The 14,054-nt window shown below is 40.0% G+C and overlaps 1 protein-coding gene across 3 annotated transcripts in view; it reads left to right on the top strand.

Annotated features, from left to right (window-relative positions):
• LOC142743684 (beta-1,4-galactosyltransferase 3-like) overlaps window positions 1–13,208 on the top strand; it is a 68,630-nt gene extending 55,422 nt beyond the window's left edge. For 2 of the 3 annotated variants that reach the window (XM_075854678.1, XM_075854677.1), the window contains exons 4-7: window positions 1,796–1,986; window positions 8,674–8,796; window positions 9,526–9,630; window positions 10,467–13,208. In XM_075854678.1, coding sequence (XP_075710793.1) covers window positions 1,796–1,986; window positions 8,674–8,796; window positions 9,526–9,630; window positions 10,467–10,635 — 588 coding nt within the window. In that variant the 3' untranslated portion in view covers window positions 10,636–13,208. The remainder of the gene's footprint in view (window positions 1–1,795; window positions 1,987–8,673; window positions 8,797–9,525; window positions 9,631–10,466) is intronic. The other variant, XM_075854679.1, reaches the window with a different exon arrangement.
• Window positions 13,209–14,054: the final 846 nt, after the last annotated feature.

Genomic DNA, 14,054 nt, shown 5'->3' with positions numbered 1-14,054 from the left:
TGAAGCAAAACGTTATTTTTTTTCCTTATGCCCCGTCCGTTTAACAAATATATCTATGACCAGCTATAGAGACCACTAGATGGCAGTAACAAATACATCTATGACCAGCTATAGAGACCACTAGATGGCAGTAACAAATATATCTATGACCGGCTATAGAGGCCACTAGATGGCAGTAACAAATACATCTATGACCAGCTATAGAGACCACTAGATGGCAGTAACAAATATATCTATGACCGGCTATAGAGGCCACTAGATGGCAGTAACAAATACATCTATGACCGGCTATAGAGACCACTAGATGGCAGTAACAAGTATATCTATAAGCGGCTATAGAGACCACTAGATTGTAGTAACAAATACATCTATGACCGGCTATAGAGACCACTAGATGGCAGTAACAAATACATCTATGACCGGCTATAGAGACCACTAGATGGCAGTAACAAATACATCTATGACCGGCTATAGAGACCACTAGATGGCAGTAACAAATACATCTATGACCGGCTATAGAGACCACTAGATGGCAGTAACAAATACATCTATGACCGGCTATAGAGACCACTAGATGGCGGTAACAAATATATCTATGACCGGCTATAGAGACCACTAGATGGCAGTAACAAATACATCTATGACCGGCTATAGAGACCACTAGATGGCAGTAACAAATACATCTATGACCGGCTATAGAGACCACTAGATGGCAGTAACAAATACATCTATGACCGGCTATAGAGACCACTAGATGGCGGTAACAAATATATCTATGACCGGCTATAGAGACCACTAGATGGCGGTAACAAATACATCTATGACCGGCTATAGAGACCACTAGATGGTAGTAACAAATATATCTAGTAGTCCTCAGTCTACACATAGAAATGTAAACATGTAGATCTCTGCTTTACTTCTCTTCAGGGAGAGAGCGAGATGTGGAGAGGGAGCAAGAGAGGGACCGAGAGCGAGGCAGCAAGAGAGGGACCGAGAGCGAGGCAGCAAGAGAGGGACCGAGAGCGAGGCAGCAAGAGAGGGACCGAGAGCGAGGCAGCAAGAGAGGGACCGAGAGCGATGCAGCAAGAGAGGGACAGAGAGCGAGGGAGCAAGAGAGGGACCGGGAGCAAGAGAGGAACCGAGAGAGAGGGAGCAAGAGACGGACAGAGAGCGAGGGAGCAAGAGAGGGACCGAGAGAGAGGGAGCAAGAGAGGGACCGAGAGCGAGGCAGCAAGAGAGGGACCGAGAGCGAGGCAGCAAGAGAGGGACCGAGAGCGAGGCAGCAAGAGAGGGACCGAGAGCGAGGCAGCAAGAGAGGGACCGAGAGCGAGGCAGCAAGAGAGGGACCGAGAGCGAGGCAGCAAGAGAGGGACCGAGAGCGAGGCAGCAAGAGAGGGACCGAGAGCGAGGCAGCAAGAGAGGGACCGAGAGCGAGGCAGCAAGAGAGGGACCGAGAGCGAGGCAGCAAGAGAGGGACAGAGAGAGAGAAGTATCTAGATATTAGAGATATTTTGTATTCTGCAGCGTTCTCTTTTAGTTTTGGGGACATTTTGGGTGATTTCCTTCTGGTGGGGGAGGGGGAGCTGTACTTTTTTTATACACCTATAATTGCACTGTAACATTTATTGGCCGTTTAGTGAATAATAAACCTTTTATTCCCTCGGCACAATGATAAATGGCAGTAAAGATAACAATGTTTCTCTTTCTCTGGTCTGTGAGATACTTTCGGCTTCCATTCCGCCAGAAGACACATTCTCTCCCATTTCCCGGCTAACGGCGACATTTATCTTCTCAGGCGGGGAACGCAACGTTTAACCGGGCCAAGCTCCTCAACGTGGGCGTGAGAGAAGCGCTGCGCTACGACGACTGGGACTGTTTAATATCCCACGACGTAGACCTCGTCCCGGAGAATGATTACAACCTGTACGTATGTGACGACCTCTACCCCAAGCATCTCTCCAGCGCCATGGACAAGTTCCAGTACAGGTAATACACAGGTGACGGCTGCCAGTGGATGCCAGAAATGACATGGTCCAGATTGCGGAGGCGACACTGCTGTCCAAAAACCGCTCATCTGTCCTATATCCATATGTGTAACCTGCGTAGATCTTCAGATGTAGCAGAGCTGAGCTTGTCAGTGTGATTTAACTAAAGTAGTCCTATAGAAGCTATTAAGATGGCTTAATGACTCATCTCTGCTGCTTATACATACAGTATACATCAGTGGAAGGACTAGGATAATAACACACCCCAATAAAATTTAAATCTAAAAATATACGTTTAAAAAATTCATAAAATAAAACATTTGTCATCTGCTAGTGCCCTCTAGTGGATACTTGTATAATTTAAGATCAGTTACAAAATTTACTGTAGTGTCTGATGTTTATTGCAAGGATTGTTCTAATGAATTTGGATACAGTTCCAGTCCGTGACCATCATATTATATGTAAGATCAAAGCACATCACCCTGTTCATGAGGAGTTATCAGATTCCAAACTAGTATCATCATTTACAGGGGACGGATCACATATCCTGGAATTAACAAATTTCCCTTACAGTTCAGATCCACATTCTTGTACATAGGGGGCAGTATTATAGTAGTTATATTCTTGTATATAGGGGGCAGTGTTATAGTAGTTATATTCTTGTATATAGGGGGCAGTATTATAGTAATTATATTCTTGTATATAGGCAGTATTATAGTAGTTATATTCTTGTATATAGGGGGCAGTATTATAGTAGTTATATTCTTGTACATAGGAGCAGTATTATAGTAGTTATATTCTTGTATATAGGGGCAGTATTATAGTAGTTATATTCTTGTATATAGGAGCAGTATTATAGTAGTTATATTCCAGTATATAGGGAGCAGTATTATAGTAGTTATATTCTTGTATATAGGAGCAGTATTATAGTAGTTATATTCTTGTATATAGGAGCAGTATTATAGTAGTTATATTCTAGTATATAGGGGGCAGTATTATAGTAGTTATATTCTTGTATATAGGCAGTATTATAGTAGTTATATTCTAGTATATAGGGGGCAGTATTATAGTAGTTATATTCTTGTATATAGGGGGCAGTATTATAGTAATTATATTCTTGTATATAGGCAGTATTATAGTAGTTATATTCTAGTATATAGGGGGCAGTATTATAGTAGTTATATTCTTGTATATAGGCAGTATTATAGTAGTTATATTCTTGTATATAGGAGCAGTATTATAGTAGTTATATTCTTGTACATAGGAGCAGTATTATAGTAGTTATATTCTTGTATATAGGAGCAGTATTATAGTAGTTATATTCTGGTATATAGGGGGCAGTATTATAGTAGTTATATTCTGGTATATAGGGGGCAGTATTATAGTAGTTATATTCTTATATATAGGGGCAGTATTATAGTAGTTATATTCTTGTATATAGGAGCAGTATTATAGTAGTTATATTCTTGTATATAGGAGCAGTATTATAGTAGTTATATTCTTGTATATAGGAGCAGTATTATAGTAGTTATATTCTGGTATATAGGGGGCAGTATTATAGTAGTTATATTCTGGTATATAGGGGGCAGTATTATAGTAGTTATATTCTTATATATAGGGGCAGTATTATAGTAGTTATATTCTTGTATATAGGGGCAGTATTATTGTAGTTATATTCTTGTATATAGGAGCAGTATTATAGCAGTTATAATCTTGTATATAGGAGCAGTATTATAGTAGTTATATTCTTGTATATAGGGGCAGTATTATAGTAGTTATATTCTTGTATATAGGCAGTATTATAGTAGTTATATTCTAGTATATAGGGGGCAGTATTATAGTAGTTATATTCTAGTATATAGGGGGCAGTATTATAGTAGTTATATTCTTGTACATAGGAGCAGTATTATAGTAGTTATATTCTTGTATATAGGAGCAGTATTATAGTAGTTATATTCTTGTATATAGGGGGCAGTATTATAGTAGTTATATTCTTGTATATAGGGGGCAGTATTATAGTAATTATATTCTTGTATATAGGCAGTATTATAGTAGTTATATTCTAGTATATAGGGGGCAGTATTATAGTAGTTATATTCTTGTATATAGGGAGCAGTATTATAGTAGTTATATTCTTGTATATAGGGGGCAGTATTATAGTAGTTATATTCTTGTATATAGGGGGCAGTATTATAGTAGTTATATTCTTGTATATAGGACCAGTATTATAGTAGTTATATTCTTGTATATAGGGAGCAGTATTATAGTAGTTATATTCTTGTATATAGGGGGCAGTATTATACTAGTTATATTCTTGTATATAGGGAGCAGTATTATAGTAGTTATATTCTTGTATATAGGGGGCAGTATTATAGTAGTTCTATTCCTGTATATAGGGGGCAGTATTATAGTAGTTATATTCTTGTATATAGGGAGCAGTATTATAGTAGTTCTATTCTTGTATATAGGAGCAGTATTACAGTAGTTATATTCTTGTATATAGGGGCAGTATTATAGTAGTTATATTCTTGTATATAGGAGCAGTATTATAGTAGTTATATTCGTGTATATAGGGGGCAGTATTATAGTAGTTATATTCTTGTATATAGGAGCAGTATTATAGTAGTTATATTCTTGTATATAGGAGCAGTATTATAGTAGTTATATTCTGGTATATAGGGGGCAGTATTATAGTAGTTATATTCTGGTATATAGGGGGCAGTATTATAGTAGTTATATTCTTGTATATAGGGGCAGTATTATAGTAGTTATATTCTTGTATATAGGAGCAGTATTATAGTAGTTATATTCTTGTATATGGGAGCAGTATTATAGTAGTTATATTCTTGTATATAGGAGCAGTATTATAGTAGTTATATTCTGGTATATAGGGGGCAGTATTATAGTAGTTATATTCTGGTATATAGGGGGCAGTATTATAGTAGTTATATTCTTATATATAGGGGCAGTATTATAGTAGTTATATTCTTGTATATAGGAGCAGTATTATAGTAGTTATATTCTTGTATATAGGGGCAGTATTATAGTAGTTATATTCTTGTATATAGGGGGCAGTATTATAGTAGTTATATTCTTGTATATAGGGGCAGTATTATTGTAGTTATATTCTTGTATATAGGAGCAGTATTATAGCAGTTATAATCTTGTATATAGGAGCAGTATTATAGTAGTTATATTCTTGTATATAGGGGCAGTATTATAGTAGTTATATTCTTGTATATAGGGGCAGTATTATAGTAGTTATATTATTGTATATAGGGGCAGTATTATAGTAGTTATATTCTTGTATATAGGGGGCAGTATTATAGTAGTTATATTCTTGTATATAGGGAGCAGTATTATAGTAGTTATATTCTTGTATATAGGGGCAGTATTATAGTAGTTATATTCTTGTATATAGGGGCAGTATTATAGTAGTTATATTCTTGTATATAGGAGCAGTATTATAGTAGTTATATTCTTGTATATAGGAGCAGTATTATAGTAATTATATTCTTGTATATAGGGGCAGTATTATAGTAGTTATATTCTTGTATATAGGGGGCAGTATTATAGTAGTTATATTCTTGTATATAGGGGGCAGTATTATAGTAGTTATATTCTTGTATATAGGGGCAGTATTATAGTAGTTATATTCTTGTATATAGGGAGCAGTATTATAGTAGTTATATTCTTGTATATAGGGGGCAGTATTATAGTAGTTATATTCTTGTATATAGGAGCAGTATTATAGTAGTTATATTCTGGTATATAGGGGGCAGTATTATAGTAGTTATATTCTGGTATATAGGGGGCAGTATTATAGTAGTTATATTCTTATATATAGGGGCAGTATTATAGTAGTTATATTCTTGTATATAGGAGCAGTATTATAGTAGTTATATTCTTGTATATAGGAGCAGTATTATAGTAGTTATATTCTTGTATATAGGAGCAGTATTATAGTAGTTATATTCTGGTATATAGGGGGCAGTATTATGGTAGTTATATTCTTATATATAGGGGCAGTATTATAGTAGTTATATTCTTGTATATAGGGGCAGTATTATTGTAGTTATATTCTTGTATATAGGGGCAGTATTATAGTAGTTATATTATTGTATATAGGGGGCAGTATTATAGTAGTTATATTCTTGTATATAGGGAGCAGTATTATAGTAGTTATATTCTTGTATATAGGGGCAGTATTATAGTAGTTATATTCTTGTATATAGGGGCAGTATTATAGTAGTTATATTCTTGTATATAGGGGGCAGTATTATAGTAGTTATATTCTTGTATATAAGTGGCAGTATTATAGTAGTTATATTCTTGTATATAGGGGCAGTATTATAGTAGTTATATTATTGTATATAGGAGCAGTATTATAGTAGTAATATTCTTGTATATAGGGGCAGTATTATAGTAGTTATATTCTTGTATATAGGAGGCAGTATTATAGTAGTTATAGTCTTGTATATAGGGGGCAGTATTATAGTAGTTATATTCTTGTATATAGGGGCAGTATTATAGTAGTTATATTCTTGTACATAGGGGCAGTATTATAGTAGTTATATTCTTGTATATAGGGGGCAGTATTATAGTAGTTATATTCTTGTATATAGGGGCAGTATTATAGTAGTTATATTCTTGTATATCGGGGTCAGTATTCTAGTAGTTATATTCTTGTATATAGGAGCAGTATTATAGTAGTTATATTCTTGTATATAGGGGCAGTATTATAGTAGTTATATTCTTGTACATAGGGGCAGTATTATAGTAGTTATATTCTTGTATATAGGGGGCAGTATTATAGTAGTTATATTCTTGTATATAGGGGCAGTATTATAGTAGTTATATTCTTGTATATCGGGGTCAGTATTCTAGTAGTTATATTCTTGTATATAGGAGCAGTATTATAGTAGTTATATTCTTGTATATAGGGGGGCAGTATTATAATAGTAATATTCTTGTATATAGGGGCAGTATTATAGTAGTTATATTCTTGTATATAGGGGGCAGTATTATAGTAGTTATATTCTTGTATATAGGGGCAGTATTATAGTAGTTATATTCTTGTACATAGGGGCAGTATTATAGTAGTTATATTCTTGTATATAGGGGGCAGTATTATAGTAGTTATATTCTTGTATATAGGGGCAGTATTATAGTAGTTATATTCTTGTATATAGGGAGTAGTATTACAGTAGTTATATTCTTGTATATAGGAGCAGTATTATAGTAGTTATATTCTTGTATATAGGGGGCAGTATTATAGTAGTTATATTCTTGTATATAGGGGGCAGTATTATAGTAGTTATATTCTTGTATATAGGGGGCAGTATTATAGTAGTTATATTCTTGTATATAGGGGGCAGTATTATAGAAGTTATATTCTTGTATATAGGAGCAGTATTATAGTAGTTATATTCTTGTATATAGGAGGCAGTATTATAGTAGTTATATTCTTGTATATAGGGGGCAGTATTCTAGTAGTTACAATATATTCTTTGACATAGAGGGCAAACAATATTGTTTTAAAAAGTCTCCCAAGACTATTTTAAGGTAAGTGTTGACTGTATTCCTGTATAGTTTAGTTGTAATGTGTTATAATATCACTATGTGAATGCCGTCCACAGTAATCTTTCCTATTATTTGCTGCAGTAATTATTCAACATATTGTCAGACTTTCCGCTGTAACTAAGGCCTTATGCACACTGTGTGGTACTATAATTTATTGCTGCATGATGAATATATGAGGCAGCGTTCTCTCTTTTGGGCACGCCACCATTTGTTATCTCACAGATTCATACATCTGCCCCTGTAGAACATCAGAGACGCTGCGGTATTGTAGGGGCATATAGCTATTCGAGTGCCCTATTAAGAATCTGTACTACTCTGAGGTTTAACACACCGTGTACATGAAGCCGTACAATTAGATTTTTAACGTTGCTTTATTCTCAAACACCGGAACGCACATCTGTACAGATTCTAGAACAGTCTCGGGCAGAAGTGCAGTACCGTCACTAGCCACCAGATGTCACTGCTGCCACAGTAATACCTGGGCGTGCTGCACATGTCTACAGTCAGGTGTGGGCACGAGGGCGATATTCACACCCATAAAAACGGCATCAGAAAATGCTGAATATAATTTTCCATATATACCGCCTTTTATAGTAGGAAATATTCACATACACTATAAGTCATATGTCCCATACTGTGATGAGCCGCATGATCTGACACTATAGACTTTAATTCCTTCAATCGTCCCAAGTCACCCACAACGTCTTCCCTCGTGGTAAAGCTTTGAGGTTCTGCAGGAGACACGATAATACGCCAGTACTGCAGCGAAACGTGGGCAACTGAATGACTTCACGAAAATAACTGTATACCCTCTATCCTCGCTGCCGTCAGATAGTATTGGATAGGAGAACTGAAGATCTTGTTTGCAAAAGACTCCAGTGGGGTCATCACTGCGACCGACTGCCAGGGAGAACTGAGTAAGAGATGGGGATGAGGGTGATGGGGAAGAATCGGTCGTGGGGGGGGTGGGTCCAACCATTCTCATCAGTGGCCTCCGTTTTGGCGTTGCCCCCCCCCCCCCCCCATTTTTTGTCTCTTTATAGTTGTACGACTTTAGTTTTCACACAGGAATGACTGTATTTCTCTCCCCCCCCCCCCCCTTTAGTCTGCCATATTGGACATATTTTGGAGGAGTGTCGGCACTTACACCAGACCAGTTTATGAAGATCAATGGTTTCCCCAACACATACTGGGGCTGGGGAGGAGAGGACGATGATATCGCCTTGAGGTAATCCACTCCGTTGAGGGTCTGAATACAATCAAATCTTAAATGATTAATGCTCATTTTATCACCAGACAGAGGTCTACACCCGTACCGATCATTATACGTATTGTTTTATAATTCACTTTGTAATAGATCTTATTCGGGGGCAGTGGCATCTTACTCGCCTTCCAGCAGCCTGCAGTTCCCTTACCCTGCCTGCAGGCTCCTTGTAAATCTGCAGAAACCTCCTCAACCAACAGAAAAACCACCTAGTGTAAAACAGTGAATAGAAGATAGAGAGGAGGAGGAGGGGGATGCAGCTGCAGTTTCTCAGTGAAATAGCATGCGGGAAAGACGGGAGAAGGAGCTGAAGAATATCAACACCTGATTGGCTTAGGGCATACAGGACCGCACTGATATCACACCAGGAAGAGTCCGCCCACTTTTTTTTTGTTTTTGGGTACAGGCCAAAATACTTAATTCCAGTATGAAAATGAGGGAGGCCGTTCTCTCTCGGCCAATCAGAAGTGCTGAGGACTCATGAAATGTCGCCCTTCAGCAGTACAGACATTCACCATCAAAAGTCCTAACATTGCGAGCTACTTTTGGAGGCCCCCTTTGCAATCCCCTTCTTCCAGAGGGACCCACAATCTAACATTCAGTTACCAACCCCTTTTATCCTGTGTTCACACCATGCAGTAGTGCTGCAGACATGTTATAACGCTTTTTTTTTTTTTTTTTTTTTGTTATAAGGATCCGTCTCTCGGGAATGAGTATGACTCGGACGCCTTTGAACCTTGGCCGATATAAAATGATCCCACATGACCGTGACTCCGGCAATGAGGAGAACTCCCACAGGTAAACGTGTCTCTGGAGTCACCAGCGTGATCCCTACATAATCCTTGTACAGTAAAATTCTGACCATCCACAATGCCCCCGGAGATGACCGCTGATCGCCAGTGGGTCTGCATTTCGAAAATACATTGACTTGATAAGAAAAACCCCTTTGAGGATGCACCAAATTTTGGCCTTTAAAGGGGATATTTGGATTAGAACAAAAAAAATATCTCCTAGATAAATCTGATTTAAGAGGCCAAAGAAAAGTGGCTATAAAGAGTGTCTCTCTGTCTGGAGGACCCAGGTTGACCATTGATTTCAATAAGAACTGTGTAATACTTCATTTCTCCTGTGGCGGCGCTGCAGAGAAATTGAACCCTTGCTGCTGGGCTCCCGCACATATGACCGTTGATCGCTGGGGGTCCCAGAAGCAGGACAACCTGCCATCCGCTTATTGTCAGGGGACCCTTCTAATAAAATGGGATTTCATAGTAGACATTTCTCGTTGTCATTTCTTTTAATGTGAAAATCTACTGTGTAAATCTTCATAAAACTTTGAGTAACTCTGCAAATCCTAATCTTTGGTTAACTGATGTCTTCTACTCCAGTCACATCCAGAGCAGCATTTCGCATTCTTCTGGCTTCCTGTTACCAGAGTGCAGGTGTCGGTTTCCAAGTGAGAGATCAGCTGCCAGGTCACATGACTGACAACGGGAGTGATGATAAACTGCCGTCTGTTTCCAAGGGCAACCAGAAGAATTAGCTGTGGGGGGAGTTTGAGGAGTGGGGGAGGGTTTGACATGTTGAGACCCCTCTTACTTGAACAGATCCGGTGTTACTCCCTCTTTTCCCCGCAGACACAATCTCTTAAGAAACACAAGACTAAATTGGAGAGACGACGGAATGAATTCCTTGGATTTCCACCTGATCTCCCGAGAGAAGACTCTTCTTTACACCAACATCACGGTGGACATCGGTGACGCTCCGGTGATGCCGACCAAAGCGAGGAGGTGGCAGTTCTTTTAGCCCTTGGTCAGGGCGAGACTGAACCATACGGATGATATCAGGGGTGAGGTTGTGGGCCCCATGAAGAGGTTTGGGACCCAGTGGTGGACCCCGGCCGGTGCTCTTCTTGGGTTTTCTCCGTATTTTCTGCAGTGGCCAAGCAGTTGTCTTACCACTAGAGGTCACTGTGCGGGCTGTAAAATGTCTGAAACCACTTACCCCTGACTGGTTACCCGGTGTCCATCGCCTGAAGGGGGCAGTCACAGTCTGACCAGGAAATGTCTTTCCATAAGACACAGATCACATAACCGTCAATGGAAGTGCGGAGCACGGGTGGGAGGCTCCAGCACTGTCCCTACCCCAAGGAACGTTACGCAGGATTGTCCGGTGGAACCCATAAACAATGTTCCCCAATCCCACGAACTGCCGGCGGAGGTCTGTGGACTTGGGGTGCAGAATAAATAACTCAACCGTGACCACACAAAGTGTTAACGGCGCCTCAAAAACCACAAACTGACTGTTTCCATGTTGTATAAGGCAAAAAGTGCTCCGTTCATAGTATTCAAAGTGTCGTGCCCTTAAAGGGGTCTCCTCATCCCGTAAAGTTATGTCCGATCGCTAGGGCATGCCATCACTTTATGATTGGTGGGGGTCTGACCTCTGGGATCCGGAGTATTAAGGAGTTTCGCGCTGCAGCCCTTGATAGTTTTCCCCTGTACAGCGCGTTGCTGAAAGTGCCGCTGTGCAGGGAAAGCTTTTTGTAGGATCGATGGTGATCCCGACACTCGGACCCCCCACCGATCAGAGAGCGATTGCAATCCTATGAGATGGGAATAACCCTTTAATGGCTCCATTCAGCCCATTCTTAGTTATGTCTGTATCTGGCAAAGCAGGGGGACAATTAAAATGACGGCCATGGCAGCTCGCACAGGGGAGTCACCCAGCTTTCCTGGAGTCCTGAAGGGCAGATAGTTCTATAGCAATACCTAGGTTGCGGAAGAGTTGGGGAGATTTACTGTTCAGGAAAGCTGGATGATGTGGGAGCTGTGATAGCGACATATTGGTCACCACCCAACTTTCCAAGAAACGGATATAGCTGCACAAAACCTGCTGGAAGGAAGATGAAGGACTTTTATTTATAGGTGAAAATTTCATTTCAGCTTTTTTTGTTTTTTTACCCCAAATTACAATGTACGTGTATTATTATCATCATTGTATTTGAGCACATTTAGTATGACGCACGCCCGGAGTATTAACGGCGGCCGCGGTACTTCAGCACAGATGAGGGGGGCGGCGCGTTGTGAGGGGCAAGAAAAACAAATGTCTTGCGTATTTACAATGAACCTCATTTATCAAAACTGTCCAATAGTAAAACTGGACCTTGTTGCCCATAGCAACCAATCAGAGAGCAGCTTTCATTTTCCCACAGCAGTTTGAGAAATAAAAGCTGAGCTGTGATTGGTTGCTATGGGCAACCAGAACAGTTTTTTTCCTGGTAGACGTTTTGAAAAATGAGGCCCTTTTGTATTTCAAACCATTTTTCCATAGCTCTGCTTGCTGTTAGATCTCTCTTGCAACAATCCTTTGACTGTGTCAGTCAAAATGATCAAGAAAACAGAGATATTGGGGGCCTAAATATAAAGAAAATTGGCGTGTAATGCGCCTATTTTGTTAAAGGGTTTGTCCACTACCAGACAACTGATTAATTATCCACAGGATCGGTCATCAGTATATGATCGGTGGGGGTCCGACACCCGGACACCGCACCGGTCAGCTGCGCCTGCGGGCAGCGGAAGTTATTGCACAGTATACAATGTACCGAGGCAGATGGCTCTGTACACTACACAGCGGCCGTGCTGCGGAACAGCAACTCTGCTCCTATTCACTTGAATACTGCAGCTCGGCCGCTATTCCGTGACCGGAGCCATCTGCTTCCGGCATGGACGTCAGGTGCCCCCTAGGCAGCCGGAGCAGCTGATCAGTGCGCGGTCCGGGTGTCCGACCTGCGCCGATCATATACAGATGACCTATCCATCAGTTGTCCGGTAGTGGACAACCCCTTTAAGAGGCGCATTCCTCTTAATATATTAGGCGCATCTCTGGCAATCCGTGCGTCAGAATGTAGATTTGCGCCATAATTTACAACAGTTTCTGGTGTAAAAGGTGGTTGTGTCCCCGCCTATTCCTCTGAGCTCCGCCTATTCCTCTGAGCTCCGCCCATTCCTCTGAGCTCCGCCCACTTTTTACTATAGACTGATAAAAGGGAATGACTTGCCATAAGTGAGGGGGGGGAGGGGTCTTTTTTTTTTTTTTACAACCCTGACGTGCCTTGATCCCTCACATGATGATTTCGGTGCCTTCCTTCGTTGTGGATTCCACTTTCTTGGATAAATCAACATGTTTTTTTAATGACCTATTTAATATAACGTTTGGCTTTCCGTTTCAACCGGAGTCCCGCCGGTCACATCCACTGATCTGCAGTGGGGCGGTTCAGTATTGGCGCGCCCGTTTGCCGTGACGTTTATTATAACTCAGCGGTCAGTGGAGATTTGTTCATATTTATTGTGTGATAATAAAAATATTCTATTTTCTAATTTAGCTGTGATTTTTTTTTCTCGCTGCTGGGTTCATTACTTGTCGTTTTATATTCTTTTATTCTTCTTGTAATAGGAATCTGCTGAGATTGTACACAGCAACCTGAGTAAGCAGAGCTGCAATGTGAAGCATGGTGGACAGAGCGGTGGATTTTAGACTAATGATCATAGCTGTGTGGGGCAGTGCTAAAAACAACACAACCCTAAAGAAAAAAAAACAGCAGGACTTTTATATGGGGAAATTTAAGAGCAAACCACAAACTATTTTGTTTTCTGGATCTGTGGGGGTCCTGTGATAAGAGCCCCCAGGGTTTGTATATTTTGCCTGGCATCCTGCTGAAAAGGACTTATGGGAGGAGCATAGTAAGGAGACTCCTGTCTGTCAGCTGCTCTCTGCCAATCAGCAATGCTGAAAACACTAAAGATGATGCTGATTGGCTAAGAAGAACTGACTGTAGCTCACAATGCTCCTCCCAATTGTCCTGTTCAGCTGGATACCAGGCAGTGTACAGCTCCTTGTAAGCTCTTTTACTGGCACCTAATAGTTAACCCTTTATGAGCATCTTATTGAAATGCCTCCATTTCGTATCCGTCACGCTTTAAATCACCTTCAACAATATATTATTTCTATATTCTCATGTAAAGCCATACAACAAACATGGCCCTCATTCATAGGCGAAATCCGTCACTAGAGGGCACAATCGCACCGAATGTCCTCTTAAAGTACGCCTATCATGGGGCGGGTGTAGGGACATTTACTTGCCATAGCTGAGAGTAAATTTCAGTTTGGGAACATGTACACCTGGTGTCAAAGAAGGAGTTCAAGGGTTAAAAAAAAAAAAAAAG

This window comes from Rhinoderma darwinii, chromosome 2, assembly GCF_050947455.1.
Source record: "Rhinoderma darwinii isolate aRhiDar2 chromosome 2, aRhiDar2.hap1, whole genome shotgun sequence".
Lineage (NCBI taxonomy): Eukaryota > Metazoa > Chordata > Amphibia > Anura > Rhinodermatidae > Rhinoderma > Rhinoderma darwinii.
This window is presented reverse-complemented; position numbering and strand designations above follow the sequence as displayed.